Here is an 18,890-nt window from a genome sequence, read left to right as displayed (position 1 = left end):
CGTGTCGGTTCGTCACTTAAAAGGATACTTCTCTCTTCTTTTAAGTGTTTATTTGGGCCTTAGAAGATTCTTCCTGGACTGGGCCTTGTGTAGGGAGGGGAATCCACCCCTAACAGTATTCCTCCCCCCACCTTCAGTTCGCAGTTGTCTAGACGGAGAACTTTGTACGTCCCGTTGATAGACGAGCTTGATTATCCTACCGCTTTCTCGTTCAAAGTTTCAATCGGACAAGGATCGGATAACTGAAAGGTCTTTCGAGGACAAATATCTGGAAAATGGAAAGTCACGAGTGGGTTTTCCCATTCTCCGAGACAACCTGTCCAATCTGCGCGCGTGAGACTGGTTGGCGCGTGAAGTTCGGAACCCTAAACTTTGCTTCTCGCTTTGCGTCTGTAATGATGACCGCCTAAACCCTTTTCTCGCCTATAAATACTTTCCTTGTTCCAACAATTCTCCACTTCTGCCTCTCCTCCTCTCTCTCGCAATTACTTCCTAATTTTTCCGTTTCCATCCTTTGTGCCTTCTTCCGCGTCGATCAACCCCTCCGCCGCGAACCATCTCCGGGAAGTTACTCCTTCCAATTCCGGAGATTTGGGCAAATCCACTTGTTGCAGGGTTAGGTCTCCCTCCCCAGGGCGATCTTCTTCCGATTCTACGGATTCTGACGCGGCTAAGCTCGCCATCCTGCAGCGCTGCTTGTTTTCTGACTCGATGGTTCCCAGCTCGTCTGGTCTCCCTTGCAGGGTGCCTTCTCTGGTTGAGGAACCTTCTTTCGACGAGGGATTTTCTCTGGGCTCGGACGAGGCTCCTCCCGTGAGTTCAAATATATTCTCCTACGTCCGTTGTTCCACCTTGAAATTGGAGGCGGCTGTGAGGGCTGTTCAACTTGGGAAGTTGAGCACTCGGCCAATTATCCAGATTCCGGCTACGTATCAACGCCCTTGGGATGTTCCACCTGGTTTCATGTGCCTCTCGGAGAAGTTCCTTACTGAGTGCGGTCTTACCTTTCCTCTCCCCGCTTTCTTGATGTTGTATTTCGCTAGACGCAAGGCTGCGATCTCACAATTTTCTCCAGCAACCTTCCGTAATGCAGTGGGTCTTTCCATTATGGCTGAAGCAGCAGGGGTCAAGCTCAAGTGCGACCATCTCGAGGAATTGACGACCCTCAACCCGGCGAATCGGTCCAAGACTCCCGAAATTCATTATCTAGCCTCGTCGAAGAAACCACCCCTTGTCGAAGGCGCTAGGCAAAACCTATAACTGGGGGCGCTCTTACTTATTTTTGGAGATTGTCCCAGGGGTTCTTGAGGATTCTTTTATCCCTTTGTTCTGTGGGTGGAACCCTTCACGCGGTAGTCGACCGCTTCTTCTTACGTCATTTCCTTTGTTCCGCTCGCTGACCAAATTCTTATGTATTTTTCTTTTGTTTTCCAGTTGTCATTCCTTGGTGTCTCCTACCATGCTCCGCCTGATTCCAAGCCGAAATAAATGTAATCAAGCTTTTCTACCCTTACGTTTGGCTGGGTACCGAGTCCAAAAAGGATCGTCCAAAGAAACCTCGAGCCCCGTCGAAGAAGAAGACTAGTGAGTCATTTTTCCATTTTAACGGTGATTTCCTTTGCCATGCCTTTATACTAATTCCCTTGACTGTTTTCAGCTGGAACGATGGGGAAGCTGAACATGACTATTCCTGACGCGTCTGCTCGCTACCGTCAAACATCCGGGGTGATGCCCCCACCTCGTCCAAGCGGTCGTTCGGATTCTCATCTGGAGATCTATACCCCTGACATTGGTTTGTCTCGTGACGCCCCTCCTCAAGGTCGTCGTTCCGCAGAGATTCGCGAGGGAAAACAGCCCGTCAAAACCAGTCCTCTCCTTTCGAATCGTCACGTAGGTCCCGCCGAGACGCTCCCTGGAAGGAAGGTCGGCGATTCCTCTGGTCGTCAAGTCATGGTGATTGATGGCCCTCAGAAGAGGAAGGAAGGTGTGGGTCAGGATTGATCTGATCCTTCGAAAAAGCAGAAGACAACGGACTAACATTGGGAATTCACCTACACTTCTGCTGCTCGGCCCTTTCCGGATGACTCCCAGTCGTGCGCCGAGCTGTTCCGTAAAATTCACTTTGGTTCGGGTCGTCTGCTGCCCGTCGAACGGTTGAAAGAAGAGGATGCAGTTACCGACGTCGCTCAGACTGGCTTCGAGGTTCGTTTATTCTTCCTTTGATTTAGCTTCTCCCCCTCTTTCCTTCAGCTAATTCTGCGTCTCACAGCTCGTCGCGCGCACTAATTTTATGATCTTTAGCTACGAACGTCGGATCCGCAAATTGGAGGTCTTTTGCTCAAATCCCCTGAACCCCTCAGACAGGATTGAGCGTCTTGAAGCCCAGCTTAGCGAGGCCGTGCGTTCTAATCAGAGGCTAAGCGACGAGGTCTCGAAGCTTGAGCATCACCGGCGCGGGTTGATTTTGGAAAGGGACGACCTTCGTTCAAAGCTTAAAGAATCTGACTCCGCCTCTAACGGACTTCGACTCAACCTCAGCTCGGAGACAAAAAGGCTTAGGGATCGTCGCGAGGAGTTCAACCTCTTTGAAAGGCTTAGTGCCTATCATAAATTGGCCACTCGCGCAGAGGCTATTGTCGAAGCATAAGGAACACACCGACGCGATTGAGGCATCCAGGGAGAAATTCCTGGAATATAATCAAGCTGCTGGGAATGTGCAGATGCTCGAGACGCTTCTTGTTGAGGGTCAGATTTCTCTTCTCGCCGAGGGGGTTCAGGAGAAGGTTTCTGCCGTGATGTCCCAGCTAAAGGCCGAAGTGGAGGAGATCAATATTCCCGACATCGCCGACGCTGACTTGGACGTCTCCTTGGTTTTCGCCGAGCCTCTTCCTGCAATCCCTCAATGGATTGGGTCTCCGGAGAGTGGAAACACTGAAGGGCAGGACGATGGAACCGAAGCTGATGGATTAGAGGACGAAGGCGTTCAAGCTGACAAGGGCGAAAGGGCAAACATGTAGGAGACCGGCGTTCCGCAAGGCGATCGCCCCAAAGATGACGTTCCACCGACTCCTGGGCGCGATTCTCCGGTTACCGTCCTGGTGTCTTAATTTTTTCTTGTTTGTACTTAACCCGCCGTGTTTTAGGGGTCGGCTCCCTGTACTTTGCTCTCTTTTAGACATTGCGTTTGGACCTTTTAATCTTGCTATCGCACGCTTTTCGCTTTATAACTTGTGTTGTCCATTCAGTGGGTGAGGTTTTCGAGACCCACTGATTGGCTGCTCTTTCTTGGGAACTATTGTGATTTCCCCTATAAATATGTCCTTCGAGTTACTTTGCTCTCCACTATTTGCTTCTCCCCTTTTTTTTTTTGCAGTTTTTCCTTTGACAGATTTGGTTGTCATCATGCCTATGACAACAAGGTCGGAGTGGTTGAGGAAAGCTCGAGAATTGTTGGCCGCAAGGAACTCTCGCTCGTCGGAGCAGGCTACAGAGATAGTCTATGGGTATGATGTGATTCGCGGGGAGATTGAATCATATGATGCTCAGATTCAAAGGCTAAGGGCTTACATCATCGCCACTCGTCGTCAATTCAAACGTCACTTCCAGTTTCATCGTATCGACGGAACCGTGGAATATCTCAAGCTCCTGATTGCTGACGGACTTTTTGTTTCGAAGTGGAGGATGGACGGATTGCTGGAAGAGCGCTCGCGAAGTGAGGCATTCTTGGCCGAGGCGAGGGTTCCTAATCTCAAAGAAGATGATCCGAAGCCCTTAACCAGGGGGCCCTTTGAGAACCACACGGAGGTCGCAACTCGCCGGGTTCGCGTCGAGAGGCTGATTCGCTATATTGACCAGCTGGAGAGCACGGACCATATGTTTTGTGAGAGTCATCGCGCAGAGGGGATCTGTTCGTACCTCGAGAAGATGGTCGTCAGTGGTGCGTATGTCCCTTTGGATACGCTGGAAGAGCTGCGAGGAGAGTGCCGCTTCTAGCAGGTGAAACTCGGCGAGCTGGAATTTGACGAACCCTCCAATGCTGACCTGGGGATAGAAGGCTGAATTTGTTATCCTCGTGGCGCTTGTTTATTTCTCATTCGCTTTTCCTTTTGTCGCTGTATGGGGGTCGACTCCCCTTATAAACTATTGTCGAATTATGGATTGATCCTGCTTTGAGTTTTAATTTGGCTTTTTCACGTTTGATCGCTCGATTTTCATTTTCTTTATAAAATGCAACGCGCGATGGTTGGCTTACTTGTTTTTTCTTCTAGGAATTCTGCGAGATGCGACTCGGCTTTACTCAGGATTACGGGTTTGACGTAGGAGGTCGGCTTCCCCTTTCCCCTAAGAGTAGCAAGTTGTTTCTCGGCTTATTGCTCTTGTCTAAGGTGCGACACTTGTGGTCGGCTTATTCGTTTTGCGAGTTGCAACTCGGTTTAGATTGCTATGTCAGAACATTGGACTGTCACCGGGCCAAGGTGACAGGTAAAAACACATATTCTAAAAATTGAAGATTAAAGATTTTATTATTGGCGGCTGCGTCTCGTGAACGAGACTGCCTACGTACCCTTCGATCAAAAGGGATCAAGCCGTTCGTAATTCAGATTACATATTAAAGGAACAGTCTACGGTACATATTAATTCAGATTACAAGCCGTACGTACCGTTTATTATTATTTTTTTAGTAATAAAAACGCTTTAAAAGCATCGAGTTTCAAGATCGCGGACTCATTGTAAGTAGCTCACCACTCATTGTAAGTAGCTCATACACGCCTAGGTGGACGACCTTTGATACTTGGTATGGCCCTTCCCAATTAGCTCCCATTTTTCCGGCGTTTGGCTTGGCGGTATTTTCGAAGACTTTTTGCAGGACGAGGTCTCCCTCATCGAAGTGTCGATTATGGACCTTATTGTTGTAGTACTTGGCCGCGGTGAGTTGGTAGTTCTGAATTTGCAGGAGCGCTCTGTCGCGTTCCTCTTCTAACTCATCGAGTCTGTCCATAAGCATCTGATTATTAAGTGCGATGTCTTGGACGAGCATTGTTCGGCGAAGGCTAGAACTTCCAACCTCGGCGGGGCCATAGCTTCCACCCCATAGGCTAGAGAAAACGGGGTCTGCCCTATGGCTTGCCGCGGGGTCGTCCGGTAGGACCAAAGCACCCCGTCGAGTTCGTCGGCCCAAGCACCCTTCTTGGTATCCATTCGTTTCTTTAGGCCGTTTACTATGGTTTTATTCGTTGCTTCTGCCTGCCCATTCCCTTGTGGGTACCTCGGGGTTGAATTTCGTAGTTTGATCCTCCATCTAGCGCAAAAATCTTCGAACTGAAGGGAGATGAACTGGGAGCCGTTATTGATAAATATTTCGTATGACATCCTGCGTCGGAAAATAATGAATTTCCATACGAATAGTTGAACGTCCTTAGCTTTGATATTGGCGTAAGACTCGGCTTCTACCCAGTTCGTAAAGTAGTCGGTTAAGACAAGGATGTAACGCTTCTGTCTCGACGTGGGGAGTGGGCCAATTATGTCCATTTCCCATCGCATGAACGGGTATGGGGCTACCCCGGTTCGGAGCAGTTCTGTTGGTTGATGGATGATTGGTGCGTGACGTTGGCACTTCTCGCACTTGGCGATGAATTTCTCGCAATCTGATATCATGGTTGGCCAGTAATGGCCGTGCTTTTTAATACACAGTGCCAGGGCTCGTCCACCTGAATGGGTCCCTCCAGCTCCCTCGTGTGTATCCATCATGACTCGTTCGGTATCTTCACCGTGCAGACAAATGAGTAAGGCTCCTGATGCGGTCAACCGTCGTTTTGCCCATTTATCGGTTGGTACGTCGCCGTCTGCCAGATAAGCACGGATCTCGACTTGCCAATCCGTCTTATCGTTGTTCGATGGAGGCTCAAAGTCCCGTTTTGACGTTGCAGCTTTCCATGTGGTTCTGATCTCGTTCGGCTGATGAAGTGCGAGGCAGGTCGCTGGCTGAGCTTCTTTAATACTTGGCGTGTCGATGTTTTCGACTGGTATGATGCGTCGGAGATCAGGGTCGGAGGTCTAGGCGAGTGCTGCCAGGGCGTCGGCTGGAGCGTTATCTCCCCTTGGAATTTTGATCAGTTCGAGAGAATTCGAACGATGTCGAGAGCCGCCATAGGTTTGCTTTTAGCATCATACTCGCCGCTGAACTGATTGGCGATGAGCTGGGAATCGCAAAAAGTACAAATTCGCTTGATCCCCATGCCATCGGCAAGTTTTAGGCCGGCGATTAGTGCTTCGTATTCGGCGACATTGTTCGTTGCCTGGAAGCAGAGTCGGAACGACTGCTCCAGAATTTCTCCTGTTGGGGATGTCAGGCGGATCCCCACCCCGGAGCCGAGGTGCGAAGAGGCTCTGTCGACGTGCAGAGTCCACCTTTCGTTCGGAGAACTGTTGTGGGGTAGCTCGTCGTTACCGAGAGGTAGCTTGATCAAAAAGTCTGTCAATACTTGGGACTTGGCGGCTGGGCAGGAGCGGTACTCGATATCGTATTCACTGAGCTCTATCACCCACTTGGTCAGTCGTCCGGACTGGTTCGGGCTGTGAAAGATTGTTCGCAGAGGTTGGTTGGTCAGTACGGCAACGGTATGCGATTGGAAGTACGGGCGAAGTTTTCTTGCAGAGGTGGCGACCGCCAAGGCAACCTTTTCGACCATTGGGTAACATGTCTCGGCATCGTTAAGCGACTTGCTGATGTAGAAAATGGGCCGTTGTTCTCCTCGATCATCCTTAACTAGTACTCCACTAGTATAGGAATATGGTCGATAGGTATTCTTTCATTTTGGCAAATGCATCATGACATGCCTGATTCCACTCAAATTTTCCTTTCGTTTTGAGAAGCTGGTAGAATGGGAGACATTTATCAGTGGATCGTGAAATGAAGTGGTTCAGGGCGGCTATTCGACCGGTTAGCCGTTGTACTTTCTTGGCATTCTTCGGTGCGGGTAGGTCAATTATAGCTTTGATCTGCCTCGGATTTACTTCAATGCCTCGTCAGGTCACCAGGTAACCTAGGAATTCGCCGACCTTGACCGCGAAGGTGCACTTTGCCGGGTTCAGTTCTATACCATACTTGTTTAGCGTTTCGAAACATTGTCGGAGATGCGTTATGTGTTCGCTGGCTTTCCTTAATTTGACGAGCATGTCGTCAATGTATTCTTCCATAGTTCTGCCGAGCTGTTTGGCGAGCATCTTATTAACCAATCGTTGGTAGGTGGCTCCCGCGTATTTCAAGCCGAACGGCATGACCTTGTAACAGTAGGTCCCTTGATCGGTAATGAACGAGGTTTTTTCCCGGTCGTCTTTATGCATTAAGATCTGGTAGTACCCTGAGAATGCATCCATAAACGTCAGAAGATCATTTTCGGCGGTGGGTTCGACGAGCTGGTCGATTCTTGGCAGTGCGAAACTGTCCTTTGGACACGCCTTTTTTAGGTCGGTGAAATCAACACACACTCTCCACTTACCGTTCTTCTTTTTAACAACCACAGGGTTTGCTAACCATTATGGGTACTTTACTTCGATCACTGAGCCAGCACCGAGCTGTTTTTCAACTTCGTTGTTAACTGCCTGAGATCGCTCTGGTCCTAGTTTCCTCTGTTTCTGCTTGACAGGTTTGTAGGTTGGGTCGACATTGAGCTCATGCGTTGTGACGGTGGGGTCGATCCCTTTCATGTCCTCCATTGACCACGAGAACGTCGCCATATTAGTTCTGATGATCACGCGCTTCGCGTCGGATTCGTCGATGATTACTTCCTCTGTCGCGATAACGCCTTGTTGGATCGGGGTCGGCTTTCCATCTTTTGGCGACAAGCTTTTGTCGCCGATCCGTTGCTTTGATTGCTATAATTTTTCACCGTACGCATCTTGTGTTCAATCAAAAAGCACGTCCTCGCACTCTGTTGGTTACCATGTAATGCGTATACGCCCTTTGGGGTCGGGAACTTGACGCACTGATGATATGTTGATGGAACTACGTGCATCTTGTGGAGCCACGGGTTCCCAGGATAACGTTGTAGATAGTAGGCTTGTCAATGACAGCGAACCAAAAATACCGAGCTGTTCTCCCAACGAAGATCGGCAGATTTATGTTGCCGATTGACATAAGGGAATCCCCATCGAATCTTGTTTGCGAATGGCACTCTGGCATGATGTCTCTTTCGCTTATTTCCATTTGAGCTAGGACATTTCTGAAGATCACATTCACCAAACTTCTGGTATCGATCAGGATTTTTGTGACTTGGCTTTCACTTATGAGAAGCTCGACGACCAGTGGGTCGTTGTGTGGCAGATCTAACCCTTCAAGGTCGCTATTGTCGAAGGATATCAGCGTGTTCGGGGAATCGATTCTTGATGGCCAAGACTTCTTCATCTCAGCTTTCTTGGTGTAGTCCCTAATTAACCTGACCGAGTCGTTGCACCCTGCTAATCCTCCCATAATCATATTTATCCGTCGCCTGGGTTGTGGTGGGTTTTGATCAAGCTTACGATCTGTACGAGGTCGCCTCTCATGGGCGACGTCGTCCGACATCTCCATTTCGTCCCCACTTTGGTCATTGAGAATCTTGGAATCTTTGCTTTCGAACTTCCGGGCAACAGTTTCTCCTCGCTTAGAGTTGCTTCTCCCGGGTCGGGGCGTCTTGCTTCTGTCAGACTCGACGACTATTGCGCCCTTTTTGTATCGTTCCATGAAGATCGTTTGGAGGTAGCGGCACTCCTCGGTTGCATGAGTGGAGCTTTGATGGTAATCACAGTACTGGGTCGCGCTGCTTTCCCCTCCTTCTCTTTGGATGTAGACGTTCCATGGTTGTTTTTGTTTCCGACGGGTTCAATCTTGATTCCAAGTGAAATGCTGTCGAGGCTCGGTGTGCTCGATTTTTGGAGCTACGACTGTTGGCTCTTTGGCCGTGGTGCTTTTTGCTGCCGCGTGCTTCTTAGCGTTGACGACCTTCTCCTTTTCGAGCTCAATATGCTTTGCTGCTCAGAGCAATGTGTCGGCTATGGTTTCTACATGTGTCAAGGACAGTTCTTCCTTGAAGCGGGACTCATACCATAGGGCGTTCTTGAGTGCGACGATTGCTGCATCATCTGGGATTGAAACGTTGACGACGACTTCCTATGAATGACCGAAGCGATTCCTGACGTTCCTGTGTCAGGGCATAGAGGTCGGCGTGAGAGTTTTTGTTCTCCATCAAAACCGAGAATTGCTTCAAGAATTCGGTTATTAGGTCCTTTATACTGTCAATCGACCCAGAAGGGAGCCATGAAAACCAACTGAGAGCAGTGCCTGTCAGATGCTCGGCAAAGACTTGACATGCTCCGACATCGTACTCCTCCGGGCTGAATTGCAGAGGGCCAAGGGATACCCCAAATGTGCGCAGGAAGTCTCGCGGGTCGGCAGTGCCATCGTAGTAACCTAGCCTTGGCTTAACCGGTCGTCGTACTGGCGTCGTCGCTAGCCTTCTGGAGAACGGTGTTCGTTGCGTTGCTTCCAGCACGAGGTCTACCTTCAGCGCCTTGCTCGTCAGTTTTTGGAATATCGCTTCCATCTCTTGCATTTTATCTTTGATTTCCTTCAATTCGGGGTCCCGGTTTCCAGTTGGTCCTTCTCGGCCTGTAGGATGGGAGTCCAAGTTGCCGACTTGTAGTTGTGGTCTTGCGGTTATCCCAACGATGCTGGAACTTGCTAGGTTTGGTCGAGTTGTATTAAGGTAGTTTATTTTTTCCTGCGATCTGGCATGCGCTGTGGTTAGTGCGTCCAAACGAGTATTCGTTCGCTGCTCCTGCTGGTGAAGGCGCATCAATATCCCGCGGAACAGCTCGTCGATACTGGAGATGGGTCGATCGGCAAGAAGGGCGAGCTGCTCGGGGGTCGGCGTTGCCTCGGTCGTCGAAGGACTCTACAGATTTGTAGCTATGATGAATTTGTCGGGACTATCCGTAACCGTGGCTTTTCTCGGGGCGTCGGGCGTAGGGAGTGCTGTATTCCCCGCTTGGTCCGTCGTTGGGGTGATCGTTCCTCCTGACGATCCTTCTCCTTGATGTCCGTCTCTGGTACTTCCTGTCATCTCGTCAATTCTCCATAGGTCCGTCTTCTAAGTCTTCAAAGAAAGTTTCGACTTGGCTCCCCCTTCCTGGCGCGCCAAATTGTTATGTATAGATCGGTAACAATTGAATATTTATAGCTCGGTAAAAAGGATGTCGAAGCTCTCTTTAATAACTCGGTGCCAGAGCACAATAATTCGGACTACAACAGTAGAAAATAAGATGAATGAAAGGAAATTAGGGAGGACGAGCTTGAGGCTCGTCGACTCGCGTTTTGGACAAGGTGTTCAGCTAATTACTCGTGATTTTTGTAGCGTTTAGCTCCTCTTTTTTTATGGATCCTCTTCATAAGCGTCGTACGCTCATATTTATAGAAAATCGTATCGGTTCGTCACTGAAAAGGACTGAAATACCCTTCTCTCCTTTTAAGTGTTTATTTGAGCCTTAAAAGATTCTTCCTAGACTAGACCTTGTGTAGAGAGGGGAATCCACCCCTAACAATGATCTGATATTTTTCTTGGCATAAATACCTCAATAACATTTTTACTCATTATCTTTATGATGTTATAAAATGATAAATTTATGTATTTGATTAAGGAAAAGTATCTTTCAATCGACATACGAAACATGAATGGAAAATTTGATAAATCTATGTATTTGCTAAAGAAAAACCTTTTTTTTTTTTTTGTGTTGTAGATTGTGTTATTATGGGAAAAATTAATCAAGAGAAGAAACTGTAATCATTGGATTGAATAATGATTTGCCTTAATCCCCCTATCGATGATAAGATCATCAGAATAACTCCAAGCACTATACATACCTGTTACATACATAAATAAATCTCATTGTTAGAATTTTTGTTAATTTAGAGCAACTTTAAGAATTTATCTTGTTTACGCTAATTAAAAGTATAAGGTCAGTTTTGAAAGTTAAGCACTAATTTGAAGTAATTTGTTTCTAAAATATTTAAGAATCTATATATATAAAGTTGACTTTTCTCTTTCTCCTTCCTCCACCTCATCACTTTTTAGTTTCAATTTTAACAAATTAATTCACATCATTAAAGGAACATAAAATCAAGAGTTAATGCATCAATTAATTCACTCATTTGGGTAATATTTTATTATTATTAAAAACAATAATTTAATTTAAACTAAATTATAAACCAAAAACAAAATGAAAAAAATATACAGCCAAAGAAATATATCAAATTAAAATATAATTATAAAATTAGATATTTCTATCATGTTATCGATTAAAAGTTGGTGTATACAATATTTTCAATTATAATTTAATACAAATAATATATATATATATATGTAATAAAAACAATTATAATAGTAGTGGTAGTAGAATTTTAGAATTTTAATTAAAATTGAAAAAGAATTATATTTTTGGATAAATACACATATTTAAAAGTTAGAGTAATCTAATGAGTTTTTGGATTTAGGAGAATTGAAATAAAAGAAAACTATATAGAAACATAGTAGACTGAACATCTTTAAAAGTAAAAAAATCCCCCAAAAAATTATATATGTGAACATAATTTTATTTTGTCAAACAGGTAAGATCAAATGTAATATTTGATGTTATACTATGATGTTTATGGATAGAAACAAGTCTCATTATGAGATTCATTACTAGAAGCAAAATTTATGTGTAGTATAGCACTTCAATTAAACTTCGCGATAAAAGGTGAATATATTCTCTAAAATTGTTTTACGTCTATATTAGTAAGTAATGATCACTCAACCAATAATACAAAAGAGTATTAGAAGATGATAAAATATGAAAAATAGTTATGATATGTGTTTATAATCAATATATTATAATTGAGATAATCGAATGTGAAAAGAGAGTAGATGCAAGAGATGATTAGTGTATACCAGAAAATAAAGAAAATATTAGTTGTGAAAAAATGTTAAAATAAATAGATATAACTTAACAAAAGAAATTTGAAATCTATATAGATTTGTCTTTTTAATATTGAATCCTGATAATTATATTCAACTGTTAGTATTAATAAAAAAAAAATTATAGTCCCGCACAACACGCCAGTTAAAATCTAGTGTACACATAAAAGTTAAATTAAAATATTTACTTTAAATATATTACTTTGACCACAAAATATTAATATATTACTTAACATGTAAATGCAATGTCAAAGTGAAACATAATAAATAATGAGCCTCATTGACCAAATTGTTGACCAGAATTACATGTTAATTAATATAATATGGAAGGCGGTCAAAAAAATAAAAAAAATATATGGAAGGTTTATTATATGTGTGTTAAACACACACAAAACCAACACAATCAGTTCTCAAACTTGTTTTACTCAAATATCAACAAAAAAAAGAAGAGGTAAATGAGTTATAATACCCAATTTATTTTAACTACATATTTCCTATACATGAACTTCTTTATATTATGAACCTTATTTTCTATAGGTTCTATTTGCTTTGCAGGATATATACACAGAGTTGTTTCATCCTCGAGAAAAATAACTAATGGCAACAAATAAGTTTTCATCTGTTTTATTACTTTCGTTGTTAATCTTCTCTCTCATCCTTTTGCCTATGATTTCAGGTAACTCATTTATTTGACAAAGGATAGAATTATTTTTTTTAATTACCTGAAATTTTATAAAATATGATTTGATTTTTCATTTGAAAACAATGGTTTGAATCATAGTCACTAAACAGACATAAAAAAAAAAAAAAACTCATTTGTAGACGTGTTAAAATATTAAATTGATTATTTTGTAATCAAACTATTATTAATGTGTTTAAGATGAACCACATAGGGCAATATTACCAATGCATTGGCGTATGTACACTCACACCGGAATGCTATAGAAGATGCATGTCTATGGGATACCCAAGAGGAGGGGGGTGTCGAGTATATAGTTTTGGCCGTATTTGTTGTTGTGAACTCAGTGCTAAACCTCCTTACTAATTCATTCTTAATGCATTATCTATATATGTACTTACAGTCTCAATTATATATGAATAAAAATATTTTTTTTTTAAGTATGGTTCTTGGTATGCAATCTACATTGAATCATACAGACACTGATAGCAACATAAAAAAATTTATTCTTTTCCTATACATCATATAATTTCTTTAGTTATTTTAGGTTATAATTCCTTTAGTTATTCAAACATCAGAATTCAGACGAGTATGAATTTTCTCTAAATTCTCACTCAACAAAAAAAGAAAGCAACTAGCTGAGTTATATATATACATTATACACATAATAAATTTGTGTTTGTTTCAGTAATTTTATGTAAAAGATTAAATTGGTTAATTTTTTGATAAATATTTGCTAATGTTTTTATTAATGACCAAAGTAGGAACAAGTCACAAACCGGTTTATAACGTACAGATATGAACACGTGTTGTGACTAATTATAATTTGGCAAGAAAAAGAATGGTGTTAGCTTAATTGGAAAATTGGAGAACGAAGTGCTGTCTAATTGAGATTTTGAGGAACAATACTCCCAGCCTAGGTATTATCATGATATTTTATTTTAGTGATTTGACCAAAAGTATCTTTAGTTTTGAAGGATGAAAAAGTATCCGATTAACATTATGTAAATTTTATCCTACTACAATATATTAATTGAGAAGTACAAATATGAAACCAACTTTATAAAGTGTAAAACATTACATTTTTATGTCATTGGTATCAAGGCAAATGTTTAATTTTTAAATAAGGGTTAAAATATAATTTTAACATTTGATTAATAGAATATTTTAAATAATTATTAATTTTAAAAAAAAATATTTTCTCTTTCTAATTAATTATGGAAAAATATCTAATTAATTTTAAAAAACCGTAAATCAATCAAAATTTTAAAAAGTAAGATTTTGTATCTAAGTATCCAAAATATTATTTTAATAACTATATTTGGAAAATTTTGTTAAAATTTTAAATTATGATTCTCCTATTATTTTTCTTTTATTTCGTTTATAAATTGTTTTGAATTATCATATAATATATATGATAAATATATATGCAGAAATTTTCTGCATATGTTGTGATTTGATTTTAAAAATGAAGATATATTACTCAATCTATGAAGAAAAAAATGTTTGTTTTAATGTTTCACAACGGCGGGTTGGTAAAACTAAATTTACGTGGTTGATAAATTAATAAATTTTATTTGCTCACAATTAGAATATAATAATTAATACTTAAATATTTCAAAAAATAATGATGCAAGTATAACACACAATATAAAATATTAATATATATTAAACATATTAAAATATTATAATACTCTAAAATAATTAATATTAAAAAATATATTTAGATTTATCAAACAATTGCAATATTAAAAGTAAATACTATCTCAAAAAAGATAACCTTTATTTAAAAACAAATATTATCTTATTATATAAAGTTTGGTTCCCAAAGTTAGTAACTCACCAGATCATGACACATATTAGTTTTAACGATCAGAGAGCAAAGTTAAAAACTCACCATATCGTGACATATGTGAGTTATACGATTAATTATCCAAGTTAGTAACTCATCAGGTCGTGATACGTGTCAATTTTAACAATCAGAAATCACATATCAAAGTTAGTAACTCATCAGATCGTGACACACGTCAATTTTAACCATCAGAAATCACAGAAATCACATATCAAAGTTAGTAACTCATCAGATCGTGACACACGTCAATTTTAACCATCAGAAATCACGGTTTTCAAGCTTTGTAAAACGATGCATAAGATAATTGTAATCTTCTTATATTAAAAAAAAAATGTTAATGCTAAAAGAAAAATGATTGTAAATACACCTCTCTATATAAGCAAAGAGATGATGAAAGATTTTTCACCAAACAAAATAATTTCGACTAGCTTTGTTTTTCTTGGTAAAATTTTCTTCTTTGTTTTTATTAACTTTTTGTTTGATACATCATTGTTCTTGAACAACTCTTGAAAGCAATTTGTTTGTTGTCTAATTGAAGCAACTATATAAAAATATTCCTATATATTACCAAGTGTTTTCGTCGTCGTTTTTTTTAATTTTATTTCGTTTCTCAATTTCATAATGCATACTATGCAATATTTGACTTTGAAGTGTTCACAAAGTTTATTATGCATAATAACTAAGGTTTTTGGGATTAACAAATTTCTCACGATATTATTATTATTTCTTTAATTTGCAGGACATGTAGCATAAAAAAAAAAGATGAATACACAAATGCAAGATAACAACATAGATTATATAACACTAGATCAACTAAACAGAAAACGTTTTTTTCGTCGAACGATAGTATGTCTTCCAAGAAAGTGGGAAGCAAATTTTTAAAAAAAAAAACAATGAGCTCCTTAGAACAAATTTTCTCATAAAATATAAAAGAGAATAAGGAAAATATACAGAAAATAAGTAATTCTAAAATAATATAAATACTCACTTCTATATAAACATAGATCGTCTCATATTATTCATCTAACAAAATAATTTATTTAAAAATATTGATTTCAACTTTTTTCTATTGGTCAAACTTTTTTAATGGGAAAAACAAAATTTCCTTATTTTCAAACCAAAATATACTCCTACTTTCTACTTTTTCAGTTTGGAATAAGTAAGATTATTATGTTGACCAAAAAGAAATGGAAAATTAATATATGCATCTTCTTTCTCTAATACTGCATTTTAAAATTTATTGTAATAGTTTTAGATTGTTTTATTTAATTTATATTTTCATCTTTGAATTATTTGAGATTCATATATTATTGTGCTTGTAATTTTCAATTATTTAATTAATTATGTCAAATTAATTTTCTTTTAGTTTCTCAACCTGATTGGTCATAGACCTTTTTTTTTGTTCAAACATAATTGTTACCTTCAATCTCAAAAATAGATAAAGAGGAGAAGGTTATCAACCTAATGGTTGGATAAAATAAGCTAATCAAACACAAGCCTACAACAAATATAATAGATTGGAAAAACATAAATCGTTGTTGATAGATACATATCATGGTGTGTCAAATAAACTTTCATGAATACATTGGGAAATTTAACATTCGTTACTATCAAAAGATTTTGAGATGTTGGAAAAATATCTTTAGTTTCATTGGTTGCTGAAGCAAGCCACTTTTAGATAGGTAAAAGACATGAACATGTTCTCTCCACACAGGAAGAGGACAGAGTCGAGGTTCTCTTTATGGTGGAGGAGGTTGGACGCAAGTTTATCTCTCCAAGAGAGTAATTTGTGGGAAGTTATATGCAAGATTGTATTTTTATAATAGAGACACATTACCCAATTCGTGCTTTATTATCATATTATATTATATTTTTTGAATAAAATGTTGATATGTGCTTTATAGCACAGGAAATCTCTTAGTTAGAAAAAAAAAACAAATAAACAAAAGAGACACATTACCCAATTTGTCCACCAAGACAGGCTAAACCTCTTTGGTTTATAGATTATCAGCCACATTATGCAAGGAAGCTGCAAAACAAAATTGTAAAGCGTACAATATTGATTACATATTAATCTACTTTTACAAATAAAGATTTAATCTGCATAAAGTTCAAAATTTAATAAGTAATACATATGTACACACTTACGAAATACGTTGTCGGAGCAAACGCGAATCCTCCAAAGAAAGCGAGAAGGCCACCAAAGAACGGTATCATTATCGCAATGAACATCGTTAAAGCTGTCCTCACATAGTAGAGAATGTTGTTTAGATTCATATAAGTTGTATGTTATCATCTATTAGGAAAATATTAAGAGATGCGTACTATAGAGTATATTAGACCAAAGTACTTACCAACATAAACATTTCGTCCAATAAAACGAAGAATTGTACATGGTTTGAAATTCAGTTTCTTAACCAAAAATGTCTCCACCATGTCGAAAACCGGCATTTCGAATATCTGCAAGTCAAAATTTCTATTTAGAATATCAAATTTTTGCAATGTGTCTCATGTAACATATTCACCAAGACCTAGACAGAGGCTAGACTAGACTAACATATAAAGTTATTGGACTGACCTGGTAACTACCAATGACATGCATGACGACGAACAAGTTAGCGGCTGCGATGGCCCAAACGGGCGTTTCAAGCGACATCAAAACGTTATCCAAAACAGCGTTTCCAAAAACGCCGTATCCAACCAAAGCAACCGGGAAATAACACAAGGCCATGACCACGTAAGCCACCACGACCCCTCTCCACATATTGATGAGGGCGTGCCTGATTTGTAACCATATTGAACGTCTTCTTGAACGCCCTTGGCGGCTGTTGTTGTCCAAGCAATTGTCGAATAACTAAAAAAAAGACGTAAATGATGATTATCGATTGATATACCACTTTTTCAGAAACATGATTCTACCATTTTTATTTACAATTTATCATGTTTCCACATTTTTGAACAAAAAAGTCATGTTTATACTATGCACATATTCAAATAAAGCTTATACATGTAAAATACTATTCATCTATTGTAACGTTTCATGATTTTTTCTAGTATAATGCCTATACAAGATGAGTAAGTATACCTAAGAGACATGACAGCGGCGACAAGAGAGACACCCGAGATGGAATTGAAGTTTGGAAGATGAGATAAAACGAAATGAGAAGAAGCAAATATCATCACGAAGAAAGAAAGTCTGATTGGTGAGCAATCTTGACAGACGAGTTCATGAAACTTCTTCAATGATTGTCCTCCGGTCACCATATAAACTATGCACCCTCCAACCTTAACTTGTTCAAGCAACCAAAATCAAGATTTACATAGTTTAAAACATTAAATGATAAGTATTTAAAATCAATACTTTTGTATACAATCGAATTGGGAATTAATGCTTACTTCGACAACGATCTGCTGAGGAACAATGATATAAAGGCCAAGACGTTCGCCGAACGCAAACTGGCCAAGTTCGTGGTAGCGGTCAAAGCGCTTTCCAGGAACCATCTCATGCATCTCCACCATTTGCCATAATGTGTAGAGTGTTATTACCCATGATAATATCAACACTGTTATGCCTGGTCCCCTAACATATACAACAAGATCATGTAAAATCTTTGAATATATAATTTGATTATATATATCATGTAATACATATACGTTCAATGGGAAAAATAAGTAAACTGATTGTTATAACTTGTAAGGAAAAATAGATACATATATTCAAAAATACATATTTTGTTATAGTTTAAAAATTTGCAAAGGTTTGATGAAACATTAAAATATTTAATTGCTTCTAAAAATGTGGATAACAAGAGATGCAAATGCAAATGCGCAATTGCGTACCATCCGAGCTGGGCCATGGAGTAAGGGAGACCAAGGACGCCGGCTCCAACCATGGCAGTCACATTGTGAAACGTGGAGTACCACCATTTCGCGTTTCTCGATGAAGTTATCGGAAGCCAATCGTCGATCTCTTTCTGTCATCGAGCTCGTCAATCTAGTTATAATCAAGAAGGTCAAGATTAACCCTTCATAACTAAAGCAAATTAGATATATAAACAAAAAAAAAGGATTGAGAATGAAAGGGTGATCTGACCGACCCGGTGGTCTAACGAACTTTGCTCCGTCGGCGGAGGAACTCCGTCAGTCATCTGAATGTACATTTTTCCGGACAATTGTAATTAATAGCTCTACCACTTTGGTTCTCTAGTAATCTCATAAATGACTGATATATTTATGTATAAACCTTTGTACTTGTAGATGTAGATTAGAAAATTCAACCTTGGTAGCGTTGACTTGTGTGCAAGGCCGCAATGGAGGGATCGTGGGACACTTTAAATGTTACATATTAAAGTTGAAATATGCAACTTCC

General features: G+C 39.9%; 4 protein-coding genes across 4 annotated transcripts; all 4 read right to left on the bottom strand.

The window, feature by feature from the left end:
* Positions 1-4,711: 4,711 nt before the first annotated feature.
* LOC147928727 (uncharacterized) lies at positions 4,712-6,689 on the bottom strand. Its single transcript, XM_087486246.1, has 3 exons — positions 6,132-6,689; positions 5,066-5,955; positions 4,712-4,991 (listed from the first exon to the last, which is right to left on the bottom strand). Exons 1-3 carry the CDS (start codon positions 6,687-6,689, stop codon positions 4,712-4,714), a joined length of 1,728 nt encoding a protein of 575 aa, XP_087342372.1.
* Positions 6,690-7,026: 337 nt separating this feature from the next.
* LOC147928726 (uncharacterized) lies at positions 7,027-8,476 on the bottom strand. Its single transcript, XM_087486245.1, has 3 exons — positions 8,045-8,476; positions 7,552-7,875; positions 7,027-7,506 (listed from the first exon to the last, which is right to left on the bottom strand). Exons 1-3 carry the CDS (start codon positions 8,474-8,476, stop codon positions 7,027-7,029), a joined length of 1,236 nt encoding a protein of 411 aa, XP_087342371.1.
* A 2,240-nt stretch (positions 8,477-10,716) lies between these two features.
* LOC104742390 (lysine histidine transporter-like 1) lies at positions 10,717-17,726 on the bottom strand. The gene is made up of 6 exons (XM_087484044.1): positions 17,607-17,726; positions 17,100-17,375; positions 16,876-16,981; positions 16,670-16,761; positions 16,482-16,550; positions 10,717-10,897 (listed from the first exon to the last, which is right to left on the bottom strand). Exons 2-6 carry the CDS (start codon positions 17,283-17,285, stop codon positions 10,799-10,801), a joined length of 552 nt encoding a protein of 183 aa, XP_087340170.1. The 5' UTR covers positions 17,286-17,375; positions 17,607-17,726; the 3' UTR covers positions 10,717-10,798.
* On the bottom strand, positions 17,543-18,681 carry LOC147928725 (lysine histidine transporter-like 1). Its single transcript, XM_087486244.1, has 4 exons — positions 18,619-18,681; positions 18,362-18,495; positions 17,918-18,101; positions 17,543-17,806 (listed from the first exon to the last, which is right to left on the bottom strand). Exons 1-4 carry the CDS (start codon positions 18,679-18,681, stop codon positions 17,543-17,545), a joined length of 645 nt encoding a protein of 214 aa, XP_087342370.1.
* Between the last annotated feature and the right edge of the window lie 209 nt (positions 18,682-18,890).

This window comes from Camelina sativa, chromosome 14 (genome assembly GCF_030686135.1).
Source record: "Camelina sativa cultivar CO46 ecotype springtype chromosome 14, ASM3068613v1".
Lineage (NCBI taxonomy): Eukaryota > Viridiplantae > Streptophyta > Magnoliopsida > Brassicales > Brassicaceae > Camelina > Camelina sativa.
Note: the sequence above shows the minus strand (reverse complement) of the source record. Positions and strands in the feature narration are given on the sequence as shown.

Coding starts and splice junctions, on each gene's coding strand:
- LOC147928727 (XM_087486246.1), bottom strand. CDS start 6,689: ATGGTCGAAAAGGTTGCCTTGGCGGTCGCCACCTCTGCAAGAAAACTT. Junction 5,956..6,131: donor CTATGGCGGCTCTCGACATC/GTTCGAATTCTC, acceptor GCACTTCATCAG/CCGAACGAGATCAGAACCAC. Junction 4,992..5,065: donor GAAGCTATGGCCCCGCCGAG/GTTGGAAGTTCT, acceptor GCTTATGGACAG/ACTCGATGAGTTAGAAGAGG.
- LOC147928726 (XM_087486245.1), bottom strand. CDS start 8,476: ATGATTATGGGAGGATTAGCAGGGTGCAACGACTCGGTCAGGTTAATT. Junction 7,876..8,044: donor ACAAGCCTACTATCTACAAC/GTTATCCTGGGA, acceptor GAAAAATTATAG/CAATCAAAGCAACGGATCGG. Junction 7,507..7,551: donor GTGCTGGCTCAGTGATCGAA/GTAAAGTACCCA, acceptor GTTGTTAAAAAG/AAGAACGGTAAGTGGAGAGT.
- LOC147928725 (XM_087486244.1), bottom strand. CDS start 18,681: ATGTACATTCAGATGACTGACGGAGTTCCTCCGCCGACGGAGCAAAGT. Junction 18,102..18,361: donor TCCATGGCCCAGCTCGGATG/GTACGCAATTGC, acceptor TGTATATGTTAG/GGGACCAGGCATAACAGTGT. Junction 17,807..17,917: donor CTCAGCAGATCGTTGTCGAA/GTAAGCATTAAT, acceptor GAACAAGTTAAG/GTTGGAGGGTGCATAGTTTA.
- LOC104742390 (XM_087484044.1), bottom strand. CDS start 17,285: ATGTGGAGAGGGGTCGTGGTGGCTTACGTGGTCATGGCCTTGTGTTAT. Junction 16,551..16,669: donor TTGCTCCGACAACGTATTTC/GTAAGTGTGTAC, acceptor TTTGTTTTGCAG/CTTCCTTGCATAATGTGGCT. Junction 10,898..16,481: donor TGTCTTGGTGGACAAATTGG/GTAATGTGTCTC, acceptor TGTATGTAACAG/GTATGTATAGTGCTTGGAGT.